Source organism: Chroicocephalus ridibundus, chromosome 5, assembly GCF_963924245.1.
Source record: "Chroicocephalus ridibundus chromosome 5, bChrRid1.1, whole genome shotgun sequence".
Classification (NCBI taxonomy): Eukaryota; Metazoa; Chordata; class Aves; order Charadriiformes; family Laridae; genus Chroicocephalus; species Chroicocephalus ridibundus.
The window spans coordinates 10,630,566-10,654,976 of record NC_086288.1 but is presented as its reverse complement, the minus strand read 5'-3'; the positions used below and the strand labels follow the sequence as shown (position 1 = coordinate 10,654,976).

At 38.7% G+C, this 24,411-nt stretch overlaps 1 protein-coding gene across 3 annotated transcripts in view; it reads right to left on the bottom strand.

Moving 5' to 3' along the window:
- The window catches only part of SLC10A7 (solute carrier family 10 member 7), a 152,138-nt gene that overhangs the window by 49,403 nt on the left and 78,324 nt on the right, over positions 1–24,411 (bottom strand). For all 3 annotated transcript variants that reach the window (XR_010071325.1, XM_063336669.1, XM_063336668.1), the window contains one exon: positions 1,729–1,764. Coding sequence is in view for 2 of the 3 variants with exons in the window: in XM_063336669.1 (XP_063192739.1) it covers positions 1,729–1,764 (36 nt within the window). In the remaining variant the exon portion in view is untranslated. The remainder of the gene's footprint in view (positions 1–1,728; positions 1,765–24,411) is intronic.

The following is a 24,411-nucleotide window of genomic DNA, read 5'->3' as shown; positions in this document are numbered from 1 at the left end:
GAGGCATAGGCTTTGCCTTCCTGTTTTTGCACACGAAGTTTGACCACCTCTTTTGAGAAGTAACAGTGAAAACTGCTATTTTTAGGACAGAATATCTTGTAATCTGTCCATAAAGTCACCAAAGGAAAAATCTTTATCTTGCTTGAAAAAGTAAGCAGATCATTCCTTAACATTTCCGTTTCTACAGAAAATAGCCCTTTTGGCTATGTAGAGCACCAAAACTCAGTGAGGTATAGCGGGGTGAAAGTTGCCAGCGAGCAAAAGTAAAAAATTAAAAACAGCTGAAGTTTCAGTCACTCAGAAACAAAGGTACAGGTCTCTGGATGAATGCCTATGGAAGAAACATGTTCCATACAAAAGGAAAGGCAACAGGAAAACAGTGAGGCAGACCATCTGGAATCAATGTATTCAGTGCAAGAATAATAAAACACCCATTTTTTTCTTAAAACAGTTATTTTTTTTCAACCTACAGTAGGACTATGGTCCCAGGTATATCAAGAAAGCTTTGCTGGTGTGTATTGATACATATGACAAGGTCGAAGTAGTTCTTATGTAAAAACAGCTACATCAGATGAATTACAATTTGTTATAGTAAAATAAAAATACTGTAAAATAAAAATCTTCCCACACAGCTTTACTGATGCAGTTGATAATGTTACGGTTACTCTCACAGTACTATTTATCCCAGTTTAGTATATGCTGCTATATTTGTATACAGTACATATGCTGCTTAAGCATTCCTACTGCACACAGAGTGCCACTTGCATGCCACTTACAAATTGCTTCAGACTAACTTCACACTTACAAACCCTTTCCAGGATGCTGACTTACACACGATGCAATTGGTAAGATAAACATAAAAGAGAACATATACCTCTCCTGAAATCCTTGAAGTGCTTCAGCCTATTTCCCTGCTCTTCACAAAGCCACAGTCCTCAGTAAATTGCACTATACCATACCATATCGTTTGTGCCAGCAAATCCTCCACAAGCATAAAGACTTCCCAACCGACAAGGGACTTACTAAAGCACCATTACCCATCTGTTAAAGCCTCTTCATTGTGTGCTGACTAACATCCATATCTTTTCAAAACATGACGACAAAACTTGGTCTTTCCTGCTTTCTTCTACTATGAACCGTAAGGAATCGAGGCCCTGACTGAAGACTAACAACTGAAAATGAAATCTTGAACTAACGGGAATGAAGCAGCATCACATTTAGTGGTTTACAGGTACAAATCCTGTAATTTGTCCTGCTGCTGCTGCTATCTCACTAACCTCTACCACAATAATACCCATGGGCTTAGTTGCCCGAGAGTGAGGGTCTGCGTATCCGAACAGTGCTTTCCCAATTGGCCTGTCATCCATTTTGGATCATTACAATCTTGCCCAGTTCCTGCATGTGAAAGCTATCCAAGAGATTTCTTGAGTGATCATCTTACTCAGCAAGTGTTTATATTTTAGCCAGCCTAACTAACAGCATATGGTTTTGTGATTCTGCAAGAACAACGGGTTTTGGTCGTCTTAGAGTGAAGTGGAGGTAATATTTATGTTCATTGCGACACACTTTGATGGCCTTCCTGGGAGGCAGCTTATTTCAAATACTGACCAGAAAAATCTTCCTTGCTGTCTAAGTGTTGTTAAATCATCCAAATTTACATCTTTAATACACTGTCTAATAGGTGCAAGATTACCTAGTAAAAAGACATCTTAAGATCAAGATACTTACAAAAAGCAGAAGCAGAAGTGGAGTTATAACAATGCCCTGGAAGAAATAATAAAAAAAAAGGTGTATGTTAGTCAGGGAAGCAGAATACTCTTTACTTCTTTGTACCGTAGTGCATGGAAATACACAAACATCATTCAACATCATAGAAATCAAGTTAGAAGTTGTTCAACTCTGCTCTTCATTGTGTACGGTCTTTAACTTCTGTACATCGATAATCTTATAAACTATACTCAGCACAAAGTATCTTTTTTACCTCCAGTTTTCCCCATTTTGCACCTAAGCCCCTCTATTCTAACAGATCTGTTATACTGGATAGCTCAATTATTTTACAAAACAAATTAAAGCTCTCCCCTCACCGTGCTGTATCTTAACACCACTAAGCTGCTCCTCCTTAGGGGGGGAGACTTGTGATCAAGTCCCATGCTGCCCAGTCCCAGGTCCACTTCTGAGCAAAAGCCGCATCAACCGTGATGAATTAGGTGTCGTGACTGTGTAATGTAAACTGATATTTCCCCAAGGAAATGAGCTGAGATCTCAAAACTCATTTCACTTGATTAGACTTCGCGTCACACTGGTACAAGGCAAGTCTTTCATCTAATTTAATCACACAGGACCACCTCAGCTTTCCACACGCCCCAGGCAGACACAAGCAAAAAGATTTGTTGTCTTCACTGACAAGGAAAAGGTTTAAAGCTGATGATTGGACAACACAGACCATTTTAAGTTTCATGACAGCAAATCTTAAAATGAGTTGTTTGGGTTGGGAGTTAACATGACACGCATCAGTTTCATAGCAGCAAATAGCAATTCCCCATCACCCTTCCATTCAACTTCAATATTTTATTATTGCTCAATAAAATGATTCTACCATTTAATGCTTGATAATTCACAAAGCTTGCTCAGAACTTCTCTAAGCCAAGACTATTCTTCATCCAGCTATGCCTCAGGAATAACTAGTCTTCCAGTGATTCACAAACTTTATTGTTTAAAGGACAAAAGTCCAAAACTTGCTCACATCCATCTCAAAGGATGCTTCTTTTCTGTTTGTTTTTAGCTCCAAGTGAAAAACAACCAAGCATAAAAGCAGTTGTCCCTTGCTTTTCATTTAATCTTGAGTAACACAGCTTTACTTCAATCTTTTGGAAGCTAGTTTTTTATTTGCTTTCTACATCCACAAAAATACTCAGATTCAGACAGCACGTTAGGCACAGAGAGTTCCTTTTGTGTTCTTAAAACAAGACGCAACAAGTAAATGCCACAAACAATAGCAGTCAGGAAGGATCAAGGAGGCGACAATTAAGCTGTGCTACTTGAAGGCTCTGCAGAACTTAAAAACATATTTTGAAATAAGTAATATATGCCATATCTGACTGCCCCACAGCCTAGCTATCCATAATCATTTCTCTTTTTACAAATGTCACAGCTGAGATAGATCATAACAGACTAGACTAGAAAGAGAAGAAGTAGAAGCAATAAGAATTGCTTCAGGGAGTCACTCACTGTTTACAGGGAGGCCTAGACGAAAATGCAGATAGCAGTTATGAAGAAATATAGGTGTTCAAGTGTATCAGCTGTAGAGGAAGAAACAAAAGTTGAGGAAGGGAAGAGGCACTAAGAGCTGAACTGACACTTGCATACAGTAGCATCTACAATGCTTAGAATGGAGAACTGACAATAAGATCTGTATAATGTAGATGCCACACACTCACTTCATCAGAATGACCAAACTCCAGCTTTCATGAACTACTGCTACGAATACGTGAGCCAGACTTTACCCTTCTTCCCGTTTCCCCATTGACATCTACACTGCACAGCTCAAATTCCTCCAAGCATCATGTAAATTTGGGATGGCAGAACACCACTGCAGCAGGGTTCCACCTTCAGACCTTCACGTGAGCAAAGAGGAGCATGGATGGAGCGGGAGGTGATATGCCAAAAGCACCCCATACTCCAAATGAGCATTGAGCGTAGGGAGAAGAGAGCATGCTGCCAGCTGGCGAGTACAGCCAGCTCTCCCCTAAATCTGAAGGAACTCATTGATTCAGCACCATTAGTCATTTCTTACGCGCTTCATGCCTCAGTACATTTCACAGCGCTTTTATACATTACAAAAAAAAAATGCACAGGCAAAAAAAAACAACACCAAACTGAAACAACCCTCCCCTTTAGCTTGTTGATAAATAAAGATGGTATCCTTTCTCTTTAAGATGGGACCTGTGACTTGGTATGTACTTGCTTTAGAAGCTTGGTGATATTTAAGACAATAGGCAACAGCCACTGCTAATTCAAAGCATATAATGTCACAAAAGGAAACGTTACCTCTGTGACACTAACACTTCTTCGCAATTCCGTGAGCAGAGAGGAAAAGAATCCTGGTATACATCATAAATAGATTCCTGACTGAGCTTGTTGAAAATCTAGCATTCAAAAGGTCAATTCTAGCAATTCTTTACAAAATTTTGCTATTAAACCTAGTGATCTTAATAATCAGAAGCAAGTTTCCTGTTGCCTCACCACAGAGAGTATTTACGAGGTTGAAGTTTCCTATTTGCAACACATACTTAATTCCCTGGGAAGCTAAACAATTACCTGACAGAACAGACAAGTTCATATTAAAAAATAGATGCTGTTGCTGAATCAGAGTAATTTGATGTTAATGTTTTTTTTTTTATAAGGAGCGCCAGTTTGAAAAAAAAACACAGGGATTACATTAAAACCAAGGGGTTTTCTTCAGTCAGTAGTGCTGTGGTGACTGTGATGGTTTAAGGGTGCACGCAAGGCAAAATTTGTTAGGGAAGGGACCCTCTGTTACCAGACCAACTGATGGAGTTGGTAAAGAACAAACTTTGGGCACGTAAAGCCCATTTATACGTTACCTGAAAACACTGATGTGCTTTTATGTGCAAGAGCCCTTCTCTTCAGGTTTCTGTTCCAGATTTGAAGAAAGGTTTACATGACTAAAGTATATCTGCCTAACAAAAGGTATTACCTTTCCCTGCACACACTGCCTTGCTTCAACACATTACCTCTTCATTAGAAACGTGCTCCTCAATATGCTTATAAGCTTCATGTGATGCATCTCAATTCATACCCACTAAAGAATAGTATGTAGCACACACTGAGTGTAGAGCCTACTGATAGAAAATACAGATGATGATTTAGGTTTTGAAGGCAAAACCAAAATCTGATTCACTCGGAATAAAGAAAAGCTGGAAGAAGAGAGTTAATCTACATGGCCCAGCTCACACACTAGCAGGGACTTCACAAAGATGAGCACATTCTGACACTGCAGTGTAGCTGCTTTCTAAGACCATGACAGGCTGAAAAGCATAAAGGAAGCTAAAAATGAAAATAAAGACTAACATTTCTAAGTCCATTGGACACTAACACCATCAGAGAGGAAAAAGTAACTAAATTTGACCACACTTTTCCCTGCCTTGCTTTCCAGGCAAGTGCTGTCAAATACATGGTGTATGGAGATAAACAGATTGTAGATTAGCACTTCCAGCAGAAGCTGAGCATCTGCCCTTGAGAATGCAAGGTCATTACACAGTTTTAGCATCTTCAAAGTTCGGGTGGAGTGTTAAGCTTTCCGACTGCTGCCCACAATGGAGTCAAAGTTGTAAAGTGACTGCCGTTTGCTATCAGCAGAAAAACTTTCAAGAAATCCATTTACACCTCTGATGTGAAAGACTGACTGAATATATTTCAATGATTTTAGTGGAAAGGGAAGGAAAAAATCTCAGCCTGACCTGAGATAGTGATACAACATAGGAGTCTGAATAGTTCTATCAGATACTTGTAAACACATTTCTTTTTACAGTAAAGATCATGAAATATGTCTTAATTAAGAGAGTTTAAATACAATTTTGTGTGCGTGAGCATGCACATAAGCATACACTTTAAGAGGAAGGAGGCACTTGGAGATCCATTTAATCGTTATTTGTAATAGATAAGAGGTTTTATGTAGGTTTCATCCAGTATAGCATTGCTGTAGAGCAGGTATTAAAAGGTGTTTATTCTCAAAGAGCATATGTAGAATCAATACGTGTAATTGGCTGCCAAATCAGACAGCAAAAGGAAGTAACATAATGGATTTGAAACTATGATGGCAAATCATTAAGAAAGAAATTATGCAAATAGTAAGAGGAGGATGGGCACCGATCCAGAGGGACACATGGTAGAAGACGAGTAAGGATTATTGTAATGAGGCATGAAATACATCTGAACTTTCCTTCGTTTCCTTTATCCACAAATTTCCCGTGCAATTTTTCTTCATTCTTACAGGTCATCAGTATGACATGCATGTGGCAATTACTAGTGAAAAAAACTTTAACTAAAGTCATGTCTGATTTGTCTTAAGAAGTACAGCTAGAAAGAAAAAAAGACATTTTTTGCAATCAAGGTTCTGAACAAACATGTATTTTCTGAAATCAATTATCTACTTATGTGCTTAAAGCTACAGATGTTCTCGAATTCTTCATCACAGTAGGACACAAAAGGAGCGTAAGCAGCATTAAGTTATAAACCGAATGAAGGTTAGCACAAAGTTAACTGGGCAGCACTTCCATTACTACTAATAGGGTGAGCTGCAAGAAAAATGGCTATGAACTCTGGATAATTTCATCGGACAGCAAGCACGAATGAGAATGAAAACTCAAATCTTCATCTGTGTACAGCAGTATGTTTTTATTTCCAGTCACCGGCACTTTTTGGCAAAGAAAAAGCAATCAAAAAACCCATCTTCCCACTCCCCCACCCCAAAAAAAAAAAAATCTGTCTCATTTTTGTGATTACAACATGAGAAATAGACTGTACTTTGAAATACTTTCTATTTCTTCTTTTGTCTTTTCTTTCCTTGCTTTTGTGCTTGGAAGTATGTTTGGAAAAATTATTTTTTCTTTATTTTGTTTCTGATAAATTTGCAGATAATTTCATAATGTTTTACATTTCAAAAAGAGAACCCTGCTTCTAGAAAAGTACTTCTGTGTCTGAATTAGGTATGTTTGTGAGCTATAGACATCTAGTACTAAAGTACTAACAGAGCACAGATTAACCGGCGTTCCCACAAAATCTGGTACCATCACAAAAGAAAAAAGTCCTGAAGGTCAAAAAGCTTACTGTTCAGTGTTTTCAAGAACACGATAGAGATTGTAAGGACCACGACAGCACTCAAAGCCAACTCAGCCTATTCACACGAAGCAGTACAGACTTCCCCCTACCCTCACCCTTCAGATTGGTCACAGCTCCACAGTTCCAAATGGTGACATGATGCTTCTGTTGCTTATTATTATTATTATGCTTATTATTCGTTGCTTATTAGCTGTGATACCACATTATGCATTCTCTTGAATAAACGGATTCAAAGCATATTCCCATGCCAAACTGTTTGCAGCAATCTTAATTGTAGACATCATAAAAACAACTACTCCTACTGCTGAAACAGGGCTTTCACACACCTGGATAATCAGCCAAAATCCTCAGGAGTGAGTTGCCTTCCATTCTTCCACCTGTCCCCACTTAGTTTCTTTGGAACTATGCAGAACCTCTTGACAGATACCACAGAGTAAGATAAAAACCACTATGCTAAATATACTTATTTGGTTCCCAACCACAAGACCAAAACCCACTAAAAGTCAGGCTGGGATACCCCGTGCAAGTCCTTGTGAAACCATCAGTATGCACTGAATAAAGAGGGGTCATAAAAGACTTTCATGAAAAGTAAAAGGGCTGTGTAGGCAACTGTGAATTTTGCATATCTCAATTTTCAAGTACTAAACCATTTGAACACGATTTCAAGTCTGTAACTAAAATTATGTGGAAAACATTTCAGTGCATTAGTATTTGGATCAAGGCTGCAGGATCCTATTTGAGATAACCTCTTCTGGGCTCTTTAAACAGTTTTTAATATTTGTTTAAGCATGGCTATACAAACTCTGCTGTTCATTTGTTCCTACTTAAAGATGACACTGGAGACAACAAATGTTTGTTGAATTAGATTTCCATGATAAAACATAGGTTTTCCCCCTTTCAAACTTCATATCCATGCAAATGACAAATATTTGGTTTTATCTCTTGCAGTCTCAGAGATTAAGTTAGAACTGCACTTTCTGGAGTGCTTGTAATTTCAGTCATTGCCCCATGATGCAACTTGAACGTCCCTGTGCTGTTCCCTCATGGACATCACAGAAGCTCCTGATGCCAAATAATCACTTGCCTTTTGTTTTCCAGTTTTATTATTTTCAAAATAATCTCAGGTGCAAAACACAGGCCTTTAGAAGTCTCCTACCATACACCCCTTTTCTGTCAGCTACTCCAATGACATTGCTGCTTCTGAGAAGGCTTATACGACTGTAGGGCTTCAAAATAAAACATGTAATTTAGCTCTTTATTGTCCTGTTTTATATCAAATAACTGATCTGAATGCTGGGAAGAACACAGGCTTATGAACTGATGCAGTTTAGGATGCTAAATACACCCACACTATCTAACTAGTAGGAAAATCTGAAAAGATATGAAAAAGAACATGAAGGTAAATTCACACATTCCATTAAATTCACAAACGCTGTACAACACCAAGGCAATAAACTACAATACAAAATTGAAAATAGAATTCCACACAACCCTAATTCAACTATAATTATAAATAAGTACCACAACAATAGCTGCAACTCATCCAATTAGACCAATATTTGATTTTAATAATGAAACTGTAAAATTAGAAGCGCTATGTCAAAATGGCTTTTGCTGTATCAGAGGGGACAAAATAAATCAGGTTTCATATCAACTATAAGTTTACACAAGATACTTGGTGAACTGCATGAGACATTGTACCACATTCATTTTTTGTGTTAACCAAGTAGTCTCTACTGTGGGAAGGGAAATAAAATTAAAAAAAATACTTAAAAAGCATACTAGTGTCAGATAATAGTAGAAACCAAAAGCACTTCCACTAGTTATTTGTAATTACTAATTGCAGGTGCTCCCCTCACACACATTTTAATTAAGTATTAAATGAAAATGGAATCAAAAGGAATGCAAGTAGCCAGAATTTGGTTCTTCCAACACAACAGACTCCAGAAACTAAGAAATAAAGTGATCTTATCTAGTGGCAGTAATACTACTACACTTCTCACAGGTTGAGTGTAAAGAACAAAATGAAAAAGAGAAAGCATTCTTTTCAGTAAGGCTGAGGGGTGAAGTTCCAGTATCATGTTGAGAGTTAAGCCAAAAGTATGAAGACTATTTCACAAAGGTAAAACTCCCTGTAACTCTAGTTTGCCTGGCTTCCCAGCAGAGGGCATCTTCAACACATTAGAAATTTTCTTCTTACACAGCAACAGAATAGTTCAGAACACACTAGTAAGGACCCTGAAGTTTTAAAGCAATTATAAAAGCTTCCTAGGGCTTCACAGGTGATACTGGAATAGTATCTGAAATTATGCACAAAACACAAAACAAATCTGAATCAGAATTGGAAATGAGCCTTTGCATCAAACAACCTGAAACCTCATAACCTATATTAGCAATATTGTAAGAATAACTGAATGAAATTCAGTTAGATGGGAGCTGTCTGGCAGAGCGTGGAATAGCTCTTAAAATATTTGGGGGTTGCTACTGGGGAAACTGCTTCTGGCCGTACTTCCCAAGTGCTGTAACCTCCTGCTACTGCAGCAGCTCCGCAGTGCTGTGCGTGACCAAAGGAGATTTTGCTGGGCCTTCACTCATGTATCTGGAACAGGATCAAGCCACATTCCCCACTCAAACTTGTATCACCTTCCTGCAACTTTTTGCTGTCTCTCTCTTGTGTAACACGTTCAAGTCATCTGTCTTATTAATACCTTCAGTGCATTCAATGATCTGGACGAGCCTATAGCTCCAACTGTTACCCACTTCCTCTCAGTTCCTTTTGCTGATCGTCATTCCTGGCCTCAGGACTTTCTTCCTCTTCTTCACCTCCCGCCTCAATGAGAATCTTTTCAAACTTCCTCATACGCACATGTTTCCTAAATCCAGCTCATTAAACCATTGTCTGTTCCTGATCAAATTCATTTCTCATGTGGTGTCAGCAGAGAACAAGATCACTATAATTCTGTATGTCAGCATAGGAACTGAATTTATATAAATGTACACACTGCCATTAGGTGGGCCTTCCCTAGAAAAGGCATAAAAGCGAGCAAGGAATTTCTCAATCATCCAACATCCATGCATTTTTCAGAGTGATGCCCTTATCTTTGCAAAAATCATTTTGACACGATCCCATAATTTCTACAATGCAGGCAGGTTCCCACACCATACAGCATCACTCCAGTGGGACTGAGGAGGAAAGACGCACAGCTCGTAGGATAAGGGTGTCTGCAGGTGTAAGCGTGATCCTTTCTCGATAAAGCTTTTACTGTATAATAAGGATATAAACATACAGTCACATGCTTTGGGGTATATGTTAAGGGCACGTGATGTTCGTGCAGTGTTAAGGATGCACCACAATTTCTCCTTTGTTTTTTATGTAGAAAACAGACAGTAACATACACATTTTAGGAGAAAAGTTATTTTCCCACCTAATTTTTAAGTCTGTTTTCTTGCAGAAGAAAGTTAAAATGGATCTAAATTTCTTCTGTATTTGGATCTATGCCGAGTAACCAGCAAATCCTAATTTTAATTACTAAGAAGACATTACTAGCAAAACGTGCCAGCACCTCTGCCATCACAAAACCATTTGGCAATGTGGAAGGATGGCACGCTAGATGGTGCTGTGGGACCTTCCAGGGAAAAGAACCTCCTTCTAAAACAGAAGTTGTTGTACTGTTAAATTAGCCGTACAGTTGATTCCGTTTTGAAACACATTAAAGAGTACTGAGTCACAACATGAGAAACCAGAACCACAGAAACGGAAGGAATACACTAAGCAAACATTCTGCCTTGGCTGACAGTGCTTTTTGGAACAGCCCCTCTGCCGCTGCAATTGCTTCTCATCTCTCTTTCCCAAACAGGAGAAGGCAATTTTTATGCTCTACACCAGTCTTACTTTAACGAGTTCCCTACTTGTAAAACAGAATTGAAACAGTGATACCCGAAGTCAGAGATCTGATACAGCAAGGTCCCTACAAGCCTTTTCTGTCCTTCCCTGTGAGCTGGACCTAAGCACCCAGTATTTTTTTCCACCGAATGTTTAAAAAAATATTTTAACACAATAAGCTTTGAATTAACTAAACGTGAATGAACTTTTCCTGCTGTGATAATCAGTTGTGTGAAAGAAAACACAAGAATATGGGGAAAATTACAGAAAAGAGGAAAAAAGAGAAAAGCTGTGACAAATACTACAGAAATGAGTAGTTATCAGCAGTTACCAAAATTGATTCTACTTATTTCTTTCTATAGCTTTCCCTGTAACTGAGAACTATTTAAGTTGAACAGTTTCTGTATAAACACACCACCAATATATGAACCAAAGAACATTTCGTCAACATCAATGCTATGTTTAAATAAACTCGTATCTCCTCTGTTTTCCTCCAAGCCAAGAACCTCAAACAGCACTACTATAAAACACTGTTCGACCCCTCTTTGACATACAGAAGAAAATAAAAACTTCATATAATGGGTAGGAGTGCCGTGCCAATAAAAACCTATAAGTATTACTTATGAATCGGTAGTAGTAAAACACTTTCTTAGCATTGCAAAGATCTCTTGATGACCTACTATTCGGAAATCCACTTATATCACTAATGTGCTGGCATAAATCTCACACTTACCCAAACTGTGGATTTGGTCTCTGGTATCCATGAAATGAGAAACCATCGCCCCCCAATCAGACCAACAGCGTAGTTTGTCTATAATTATTGTTATAGATAAATCAGACGGCTTACATGGGTTTTGTCAGGAAACTGTCTCATCAGGCAGGGTGCTAACTACACTCTGTAAGGTGAGAATAGCCATCCAAATCCCCGAGGGTATATGATTCTCGGGACCCTTCAGGATCGTTTCCAAGTCTGCTGGACAGTTAAGCTATTAATAATTAGTTTGAGAGGGATCTCACTCATACATTATTTTTTTCCCTTTAGTCTAAGTGCCCTGAATTGTTTTACTAAAACGTATCACAAAGCTCATTCAATCTGTTTCCACTATTATTCCCAGATATGATTTCCTCTCAGAATTGAATATTTCAAAGGCCAAACCCAACCAAAATGCACACACGCATATGTGTGTGCGCACGCATATACACAACCCCCCCAAAACCCAGCCCCCAATATGGTAATCTATATTGCTTGTGTTCTGTGCTGCCTGCCTGGCCCCAAGTCATCAATAATGAATAGAAATGTACAGCTACAGCAGTAGCCTGTGTCATGGGCTTGTCAGGGATTTTTGAAAAGGAACAAAAACACAGGTTTGCCATTTGATTGTGTCTTCTTTTGCAAACAGAGAACAGACAAAACAAAGGGGTATTTAAAAAAGGGTAATATGATTAACACGTTTCGTACTAATTGACAGTTTCTTCCACCATACAGAATGGAAAATTATTTGCTTGTAATGCAACCAGTATTCTCCTAGGCCTGGGAATTCAACAATAATGTTGATTCTGAGCACAGGGAGGGGAGGTTGTTTCTATTTTAAGATAATGAATACATACTCAAGAGGAGTCAAATACCATGGTTTAAACAGAGGGAGGAATAAAATGGTTTTGTTTTCCTAGGAATCCAGCGAGTTCAATCTCAAATAAAATTATTCTTGAAGAAGAAACTTAAAGCTTGCAAATATATATATATATACATAGTCAATGAAAGCAACAGCATTATTAAAAAATATGCAGATCCTAATAAATTAGGTAGACAATGTTTAAAAAAAAAAAAAAAAGGTGGTTCTTGTATCCATTCTTTCTTCTCAGTGTTCCCAAACACACTTCTACAGACATTAGGACTGTAGTCTTAAAGGAGTGATTATCTCACATTTTAGAAACAGACCACACCAGCTGGTATACTACCAATCCACCCCCCGGGGAGGGTGGGTGGCAGACTACAAAATGTCTACAGGACACACACAAACTAAACTGATTGAAAACCTGGTTATAAACCCAAATCTTTCTTGCTTTCTACATCTGTGTAAATTCCAGAATAAGTCCTGCATTAATAAAATTAATTAATAAAAACATCCATAGTAACTTCTGTAGTAGATGAGTAAATATTCTCCACTTTGGAAGATGTAACTGAAGATGCAGTCTTACCTTCAAAAAGCCCGGAACTAGATAATTTGTATAAGAAATGAAACTACACAAGCACATACTTTCAACCAGGCATCAAAAGTAAGACATCTCAATTCAAATTATGTTGCCAGGAGATCTTTTCTAGAAGCCAGCAGCAAATAAAAGCACATGGTTTAAAGACAACTGAGGAAAATTTTCACAAAGCAGCAATCAATAACACAATTTAAACAGCCTACTCTGTGTTCTGACCTAATGTTATCGTGTGATAACTGTTTTTAATGGTTAGAATAGGATATTATAGTATTCATCTGAACTGCATAAATCACTGGACGTTCATGAGTGTGAATAAGGAAAAAGGACCATAAACCACCTTTCTGTGGCAGATAATAAAATAACTGCCTCAAAAATCACAAGTACACACTATAGCACACTAAAGTTAAAAAAAAGCCCAAACCACAGAAATGTGATTCTGTTTAAATTAACTGATAATTAAGATCATTTGCTTACAAAAGAAACTTTATTCTCTTTAAAGTCACCAAATTATTTTATATCAGAAAAGTTGTTTCTCAATTCTAACTCCAAATATACTTCAGCTTGATTGGACTGATTATTTTCATTTCACTAATTCTATACATTCAGTAAAAACTGCTTCTTTTTTCCTACTGACATGTTTTTTGTGGTTTTGCAAGTGCTCAGCTACCCCTCTTCTAGCTTATTGTCCAAACACAGGGTTGAGAGCATGAAACTTCTGCATTGTTTTGGATATTCCCATGAAGTAGACAATTCACTTAATACACATTTTAATGTGCTCAATATGCACATTTGCAACAAGAAAATGCAAGGTTTTGTTCATATGTAGCGGAATGGGCCAATAACCCTGTTCTTATCAATGCCATATGAGTCTCGGAATATCTTGTAATTTATTTATTTTTTTAAACCATCTGCTTCAAAGATGTTCATTTTTAAAATGTTATCCACTAGACAGAGTATGCAGGTCTCACATTCAAGACAAAAGAACGGTGAATTTGTTCCATCGCATGCTATTGCTCAAGTCACAGATGACCCACTGGGCCAAGGTCTTGCGTACAGCAGCCCCGTCCCTCAGCACAGCATCCCACATCGCCCACTCCACCTGCTGAAGGAACTGACAACCGCTTTGAAGCACGCAGGAAACTGGTTGAGTCTACAGTGCTGTCACATCAAAAGAGCTCTGTCTGCACTGATTTTTGAGCTGGCAGGTCCGAGGAAAATTCACCTCCCTGGAACTCACCTCCACGCTGCCTGGCTCGCATCCGCCACCCGCGCTTGCAAGGGGACAGGAGTGCCACTCAGGAAGGCGCTCGGGCTGCCCAGTGTTGCCCACGTCACCCGAGCAGAGCGAGAGGCAGGGTTAGCAGGGTACCAGCGAGAGGTTGGGCACCGCAACAAGCACCGAAGCCCACGTCCACTGCACTGTTTTGTGGAGTACCCTCTGACAAAGATGGGATGTCACAGTTTACCTGGGAAGAGGAACATCAATGCACTCCGGGAATACCAGAATAGGTAAGTTGTAGAAAGGTAAAAACCCAGGCAGGTGCAGCCTAAAGAACTAACTGTTTAAAAAAGAAAAAGAAAAAGGGAAAAGAAAGAAAAGGGGGGGGGGGCACAAACAAAACTTGGCTTTTTACTTCAATTTCCTGTATGGGTTATGCTGCTCAGACTTGCAGTCAGAAGGAGCCTGCTTTTCCCCTGTCTGATATGAATACTGGTTTTGCATTTAAATCATCTGCCCTGAAATGTGGATCTTTGATTCAGTAACATAACAGAGTATTTCCAGAGGGGGAAAATTGTTTCTGAAAACAAAACAGTCCTAGTCTAGCAGAGACTGCCTAGGCAGGGAAGGGAGCTGGCATATAAGATTGGAACGAAATGAGGAGAAAATATTTTCCCCACAGCCCCCACAAGAAAGGCTTTTTTTGGTTTGAGCTCCCAAGAGCTCAAATGGCAAGACAGTATTAACTTGGAAGGTGTTTCTTACTTTACAGGCAGTAAAACAAGGGAACCACTAAAAGATGTTACCCAAGATTTCTACCTTTCCCTTTTCAGGGCAAGAGTCTTCAGTGTACTCTGTCCTCAGGGACATCCCAGCTCCCCAGGTAGCTCCTTTCTGGCTTGTCCTCAGGCTTTGCCCCAGCTCTTCCCAAAGAACCACTGCAAGGCTGGAAGTTCACAGCACAGGATTAGACCATTTGTGTACTTAAACTTCCAAAGGCCCCAGTCCTCTGTATCTGGAATAATTCTCTTTCTACAAGTAGAATACATCCCTTTTAAAAGTGAAATCCCTTGTAATTACTCAGTTAAGTGACAACGCCACACATTCACAGAACCTCATTAGCTGAAGGGACAAAACATATCCCTGAGGCTCTTAAGTTTTTACTGAGGATTTCTAGGATTTTCTAACCAACAAGAGATTTGTCTGTGTCTATTTTGTGTGCCTAGCACTTTTCATAAAGTGTTTTACCTGGTGGGTGGCAGACAGGACTTCTCCACAGAAGTTGCAGAAAAAGTAAATCACCTGCTATCTTTACCCTGAACATGTGAATTGCTGAGAGCTCGGCAAGATGTAACCCCTCCTAAGATTAACAACTGACCTGATTTTCAAAGTAGTTCTCAGGTGCACAGTTTGCCTCATTGATCTAGCAGAAATGAAGATATGCAACCTAATCATTAGTGTTACACAACACTACAATCTACCAGCTGTAACCATTTTGAAAATTACAAAAAAAAACCAAACCATCATTATTATTAGCTGTTAATAACTAATAGTTGCCCATTACAGGGTAGTTTTAATACTCATAACATGGAGGGGTTAAATACAGATTCTGCTCGTGTTCTGCAGACGATACTTTACAAATGAGAAATAAAACAGCTCCTGGCTGCCTAAGTATGAAGGGTATGTTTCATCAGAGAGGTGATCCTGACCCACCAGTTTACTCAGTTGCAGCTTATTATCAGCCTTTTTCCTTCAAATTTCCATGTGAAAAAGACTCTATTTCCTTTTTTTGTCCCCCTGAAGTTTTGCTGCATACTCACACATACACAACACAGTCAAAAAATAACTGCTTTGGTTATTTACAGTTACACATAACTCTTTCTTTTATCTATAAAGCAATTACAGGCAATGCAAATGCACATAATGCAGGTTTGCATACCACCACAGTGGGCAAAGCAAGGCCCTATTATTAAAAGGCAACAAAGCCACCACCCTTCTCATTTCTGGAGCAGACACAAAGGACATCAGCCTAGCTCTTACACAGAGCAGAAACAGCCATCCTGTAGGCTAAAAGTAACAATAACTTGGGATGGTTGCTCCCAATATTGGTGCTGTAAATGACCTGCAAGCTAAAGACTTTAAAAGTTGGTGTTTTTTTAACTACACTGTTTTACTGAGAAGGTACATGAACTGATGAGTTCCAGGATCAGTTTGCCCACTAGAGCTTTTCACAAAAAAAAAAAACAAACCAAAAAAAACCAGCTGGGTTATTTTTATATATATCTTATGTAAGAGTTTTTTAAATGTAAGTATTATATTTAAATTAACATTTCTGGTTCGCCTACAATCAAAAGCCTCTAACATCACAAATCGTGACAAGGAGGTGGCCTAGCAACCTAGACAGACAGACAGAGGAAGTTCAGTCAGTCAGTAATAAAAAGCTTTGGCTGTCTGGCTTCAGGGAGAAGAAAATTGCTTGGATTATCACTTCAGTACTCTAGTAGGTGATGCACTATTTTATTCTTTCTGATAGCTGCAGTTTAAAAGAACTCAAACCAGGAAAACGTACATGCAAGGGCTGAGCAAAGATGTGGACTGAAGCTTTATTTTGTTTGGTTTCAGATTCACACTTTTGATAGAGCCCAGGGAGCCATCGAGAGAAGAAAGGAAACTGTCCCTGAGCGCCTGACAGTATCAGAAGTGAAAACAGCTGCTTAAGTTGCAAGCTACCTGTAGAGCGGGTCTAGGAGCAAGGGGGTCTGCTGGGGAGCTTAGCCCTTGCAGCGTTAGCAGGTGTCACTGCAGCGTACTTGCCAGCAAAACAAAACATATTTATCAAGTCATGGTCACAATTAAATCTCTTATAATGGTTCACCATGATACAAGAAAGCACACCGTGAATTCTACTCGCCGGCAACTTTGCAGTGAATTTACCTTGCTGCTCATTACAGACCCAAGCCTGCAGGTGCTGAGCATTTACAGCTCCTCCCAGAGAAAGAAGGCATTCCGCACCTCACAGAAAGGTTTGTTTAAAAAAAAAAAAAAAAAAAAAGAGGTGGTGCCAGAGATGAAGATTGTTTCTCCATCCTTCTTCGCTCTAATTGTATCTAGGCAGTTACAGTGCTAAACTCAATGTTATTGAGAAGCTTTAAATTCTTCTGTCAATACGATTGGCTTTTCTTTCCCTAGTCTTCTCAAGGCTCTTTCCTTTTGGTTCCTCTCTTCGCTTCTCCCCTCCCCAAAATCTTTTCCAAAAAGATTAAAAGTATAATTCTCCAAAGAGCTGACTTCGAAGTGCACCTAACATTTAAGCCTATACCCAGCAGGTATAGGCTCTCTGCATTTATTTTTTTTTTTTTTGTCATAGATATGCTCTTTGAAGAACTCCAAGTTAATAATGAGACCAAGAAACACCTTCTAACTTTATTACTAGTACAAACATTGAAAAACATTAGCTTGTCTTCAGTCCCTCACAACTACTGACTACTCGCTCAGACCCTGAGCTGCAATGACAATTGGCAAATAAATCTGATTTGGTCATTTATCCAGCAAGCGCAGAGCATAAAGATGAACATTTCCAGATTTGATAAGTAATTGCTATATTAAATACTGTATGTGTAGATTTCTCAGAAGTTGATGGCCCATCCGTAGAATACTTATTACTAGCAGCAATAACCATACTGGATAAGTGACTATTCTCTTCCAAGGGTAATAGCATCTGCTTACATAAAGGGATATTTTTGGCACATTCTCAAGGTCTTCTTTCTCTGCCCTGCTGTCAGAACTCTAATCAGGTATGCACGGCACCTACAGCGCTCCCGCATACTCCAGGTAATTAGCCTTTCCACTAATCAGAGAGCTTCTCTCATCGCTGCAAATGTACAGTACACTGGCTTGTTCCTTAACCCTCAGGTTTCCTTTGCTCATTTCTTAAAGAATTGACTGAACTCTGGTTACCTTGAACTACTCTTTCAATGCACACCATTTAGAGCTTTCCAAATAAAATCATTTCTGAGCATTTTGCTGGGAGCTGAATTTAAAGACATGAATTATCGATGTTTCAGCTAAAATGTATCCCTGATCTTTCCCTTTTCTTCTAATAGTTAAGAAAATAAAAGCTCATAATGTGTTTTCTCGTGACCATCTTCACACACCTCTCTGCTTGAAAAATTGATCACCTTAGATAAAAACTAATCGACGCCTGTGATTTATTAAGACAAGAAACATGTTTAAAGGGAAAAAGGCTGCAGTAAGTGTCTATGCTCTGACAAATGGCAAAAAATACAGCTGATTTAACAAATGAGTGCTCAATCAATGATGCACTGAGGCACATGACAAAGGGAAGTCAAAATCCATTACATTCAAGAACCTCCTTTATATTCCACTTCAGTGCGCTGACCCTGTTGCTCAATGCTAAAGACTTTACAAGGTTTTCGGAAACATTTAGAAGAGCTTTTGTTTTGGCATTCACTCAGCTGCACCTCACAATTAACACTGCCAGACTCCTTTCTAATCAATTATTCATTAAGATTACTAGCATATCTTTTGAGCGCCTTAACTTCACATCAGAAGTGTGCGAGGGATGACACATGCATGTGTACTTTACAGAATAAAAGGCAGACTCTAAGCAGGTTTTAACGCTAAATGAGAACAAGGCTAAAAGAAGCGAAATCAACACTTTTAGTCAAAGTTGAGCTTCAGGCGAGCTGCAGGCAGTGCACAGCATGAGAGAATTTGGCTCCAGAAAGTGCCCATGTGTTGACAGCTGAATAAGAGTTTGAAGGCTTAATGGTAAAAAATGTTCCGTCAATGATAATGTTACGCATTACTTACTCAGTTAACTACTCATCTTCTGCAGCCCTGACAGCTAATGACGCAAACCCCGTTCAACAGAAGTTTTACCATTTACTATACAAACATGTTTACTGTGGTTACCATGGCTAATTTTTTTTCCAGTCAAACAAAAAGAGGGAAATAATTTACAGCAAATAAGTATGAAACACAACCATGCTGAGCAATTAAGAATGCACAGAAATCTGAACAACTGCTCAAACTATAGAAAAAATACAAATTAATTTGAGCCTATTTCTACAAATCTAATAATATATGTGCAAGACAAATGATTATCGATTTATATTATGGTAAAACCTACTCTATTAAATACAGCGTGTTGGCGGGGAAGGATATTTGACCCCTTAACGTTAAGACATATAACTTAAACATACAGGTTAGGAGGGCTTTGTATTTAAACTCCATCAGAAATCTAACTTGGGCACTGAAGTTTGACAGCGTAAATGCTTCTCCCCTCACTATACAGAAGACCCCGGTTATCACAGAATCGTTTAGGTTGGAAAAGACCTTTAAGATCATCAAGTCCAACTATAAAGTTGAAGTTATTGAGTTTTCAGTCCTAGTTTGTGGGTTTTTTTTAAGCCAGCCCACCTGGTTTTACCTGTGTCAGAACAAACAGCCAACTAGGACACTAGGCAAGGTGAGCCTAGCTAGTGGAACACACTCAAGGCATGCAGCAGCAGCACTCCTTCTGCAAGACACAGGTACAGAGTTGGCTAAGGGGGTTTTTGTGTTCAGCTGCATCCCAGGTAGCCTTATGCGGTGTACATGCACGCATAGATCTTCAGACAAATATGGCCTAATTGCCTAGCATTTGTGCTTTTTCTAAACATCACAGCATGCGCAAAGTCTAAAGAAAAAAAATGAAAGAAGAGAAAGAATAAAATTACCAGAGACGATCAAAGGGTAGAGCCGTAACTGTTCAAGTGCCTACAGTGCTACCAGAGTAGAATTGAGTTTCCTGAATCTGAAGTTGTATTCGATAAAATCTCATAATCTCCCCAAGTGTGAGCAAGTCTGTAGCTGCCAAATAACAGGTCAGTGAAATGACAGAGGTGCCTAATATTCCCCTACTCTGCCTGCCCACAGCTGCTGCCATCTTGACTGAGAAGAGCACCTCTGTGTTTACTTTCTACACATAGTGATGGGCACTTGTCTCATCAGGTCACCTACCAAAGGATGGGTATCATGTTCTGGTACCTGTTTTTACATTACAGACCCAATTAAAGAAAAAAAAAAAATCAGCAGCAGTTGGAAGCAAGAGCCAGGGAATGCCTTTGAACACCTGCCACAGACCCAAGCACTTCAAAATGAAGTGAAATGATACTCATCATGACCACACCTAGCTCCTTAGACTGTCAAGATCAAGTGTCTTAGATGCATAACTCCCACTGACTGGATTTTTGAAGCTACTTAGTTCACTAAGGACAGGCAGAGGTGCCTAGAAACATTAAAAAAAAAAAAAAAGGGAGAGAATAAAGGGCTTAGGAGTGAAACTCCCATTGAAATCAAATTAGGTACTTTGAAAAGTTTTACCTACCATGACTTCGCAGAGCATATAGAAAGCTACTTAAAGCATGCTTAAAGCGACAGCTGTATTCCTGAACTAATATTCATTATCTCACATGCAAATATCTGCAAAAAGTCTCAGTGTATCAAGAAGAGTACTTGAAATCTTGACAGCAAAAGAACTTACTGTTTTCAGACCAGCATTACTGTCCCCAAGCCAACAACAAAGAGATTTGAATTGTCCTTGGAAGAACCAACACTTTACAGAATTAGTTCACTGTTCAATTCGTTTTGAAAGTACTGCAGAAATAGAGGTAAACAATTAAAAGACAAATCCAGCCCTTGAATTACTATTTGGGACTCTCACTGGAGTCAGTAGGCACAATTCATATATAGCTATGGGGAAACAAATGAAAATGTATGTTTCACTGTTGTGACGCTCCAGATTTACACCTTTACACCACTGAAAATACACTGGTTCCAATGGATTTAGAACAGGATTGAATTTGAATCATGGAGTGCTGAAATTAGCCCTGTCACCAACTATATCAGTCCACCAAAAGTTACGAATTCACCATGGTTCCCATGATCGGGATTGTACACAACACCAGTTTTTAAGATGTCTCTTGTTCCTGATAAACTTCCAGTGATTTCATAGAATTTGGCTACTCAGAAATAATTGTTTCAAGCAGAAATATTACAATATCTCCCAGCAAACAGACTGGTATTCCAATCGAAGCACAGTCTAAATCCCGGGAGGATTTCCATTACTATCCTGATTTGTTCAAATCATTCATAGGTGGCACTTAACAGTAGTTAAGTGTATTACCCTTGCACAAGTTATCTCTGCTTTTCAAAGAGAAAATAATAATTTAGATTTATATGTAAATTTCATGTTCCTTCATGAATCTTCACAGCAATACGTGACAGACTGTACAGTATTTGTGATCGAATATATAGTATCTTAAAGAAAAAAAAGAAGAGACGACGACAGAAAAGAAAAATCCTCTTAAAAGCATTATGAATATTCTGTTTAGCATCAGAGGCCTGAACATAAACTACAGCTCTGCAATGTAAAGCAACCAACCGACAGCCCTTTTGGACTGTTGCGTCATTTATTTCTGCTGTAACACGAGGTCTATTTCAATGGTCAGTTTTACAAATGTTCATTGTCAAGCTCGCTATCATCTGTAGAACAGATCAAATGGTACCACTAAACACCCCCACACACGCTCTGTTTATAACTGTGTATGTAACCCTGTCCTCAGGGTGTATATGAACAATGTTTAAAGGAAAGCAATATGCACAGCTGATCAGACCAACAGCTGATCAGTATTTAATCATGAAATCCAATAAGGAAACAAATGAGGCAGAGCACAGGGAGGAAAACAAAGGTAGATGGAAAACGTTAAACGAGCCACCAATTTATGGAAGATAAAAACACTCTCAGAAACAATTTACAAAACAATTTTCTTTTTACACATTTAATAAACATTGTGTCAGAGTAAACGAAATCGCAGAAGCTGGAAGTTTAAAAAAATCAATTAAAATGAAGTCACAGGGAATGGTGGGGAATTGTTCCTGGCAGTTATTTGATATAGTATAGTTAATATTTCTAGTCAGGCAAATTAACAGTTTTGCTGCTGTAGACTTGCACTCACACAATGCAAAACCTCTGAGGGTTTGTTCTAAAAGTTACAGAAATATATGCATAATTTTTTTTTATATAGCAACATTTTAGATGTACAGTAACAGTCCTTTACTCTACAAACTTTTATACGGAGGAATTCTACACCGCTAAACCCAGCTGAATAACAAAATACACAATTCATTCTATGGATTCCCATTTCACTTGTAAAGAATACTTTGAAAGCTCTTAGATAAAAATCTGTTTCTCTAGCCATCTGTATCAATATATTAGCTTTTCTTTAATACTGTTCTACTGTATAATTTGTATTGTGCCACACTCATATTGATTGAAGAAAATTCAAGCGAGGCAGTGTCAGTTTCTGTTTCTACAGGGAAACCACTGAGCTGAACAGAGGCACATAAGGTCAAATCAGGATTCAACTACTGTGTTGCCACCTTAAAATTATACAGCGCTAAGGAAGAAAACAACACTAGGCTTTGCAGACACAGTATAAATACCAGTAAAGAAGCTTTTTCTTTTCATTATCCTATTAAAGTATGTTGAATAACAACATAAATTAAGGTTTTTACTTTCCATACCCTTTCATGTGTTAAGTCATTTAAATTTGCAAGCAGAAGCTGTATTTTCTTCGCAAGCTTCAAGCCAAACTTTGCTTTCTCTTCTGTGCTGTCGAGTGTGGCCACAGAAGGAAGTTCAAGTTTATTTAGTTTAACAGCTTAGCTTTAGATATTCTGCTTAGGACAAGCTGTGGTTCCTCAGCTTCTGCAGCTTACGTTTGCATTAAAGATATACCCACCTGGTCTTCAGGTGCAGCAAGGAAGAGAGATAGCAGCTTATCTTTATCACAGTGTGCTTTGCAAACACGTTCCATTTCACGCAGGTAGTGAAAGTATGGATAGGCAAACTGATGGAACCTTGCCTTGTTCAGAGGAATGGAAAGGGAAAGAAAAAACAGTGTTTCACATGCGGAGTTCACTTTCACTTATGTTTGACCTGTACAAGCTGAACAACTTATTCTGGGCTGTCATGGGCCCATGGAAGACAGAGTACCTCTAGCCTACATGTCTGGACACCTGAGCGAGCCAGCAAAAAGTGGGAGTTTTAGTCCTGCCCAGTCTTCAAAAAATAAGACTCCCTCTCTGCTGAACCTTGGGTCCTTGAAGCCACAGGTCTACGGTGACGCTTGGGCATCCCTTCATCCCAGTTCTTAACCTGACTGCATACATGATAGCTACCTACCCTTCTGGATCAAAACACTGTGCTAATATCATCACTATGGGGTTTGCCCCTATTTCGTGGGTCTGGCACTAGCTATCAGCAACACTCTTCCCTTAACTTGCAAGTATCTCAGAATTCCATACAAGTATTCTGAGCCAATCAACACCAGCAAACAACTGAAAAGCTTCCTTCCTCAGTGTAGAACTGTATCATACATTTGCTTACATTTAGGCTTTCAAGCTCTAATGTCATGTTATGAAAATTGAGCTGACAGCACAATGGTGCAAGGAAAATACATTGATAAAAACAGTTGTATTTGAACTAGAGAACGTGCATACTAAAGAAACTTCATGGTGGCATGAGGTATTTCATATAAGTCGTCCTCTTCTTTCCCTATGCAGATCACACAAGAGATTTATGCAAGTCCTGTTAGCACACACATGCTCACAATAGTAAGCATACACCAAAAGGATCAGCAATGATTTCTAATAACCACTGTGCTTAATTATTTCCTTTTTTTTTTCAGTCACTGCTAGATAAAAACATAAAACCAAACACTATTATTTCAGCTTGCATATAGTGCCTCAGAAAGACTAAATGAGCATTACACTGAAAGGCACCTCCCACCCCAACAACAATAAGAAAAATGTCAGACGTAATGCAATTAAAAGAGGAACCATCTATTGAAATAAAACCATCTCTGAACCGGTTAATTTTGATTTAAAAGACTAAAATCATTTACTAGAGAACAATGCACACTTGCTAACCTTTCATACCATGTTAACAGGTGGCAGTGCATTTTTCTTTGATGTTTGTTGTGAAGTGAGATTCAAAGAGCCTGTTTAGTCATTCTTTGTTACATTTGTATTCCCCTCTTATCAATAGCTACATTAAAAAACAAAAGAAACCCCCACATAATTTTAACCTTATGAGATAAACTTGACAAACAGTGCACACAGGCATTTCTGTAAGCACACACAGGCACCTTGTGACTTTTTTGTTTTGAAG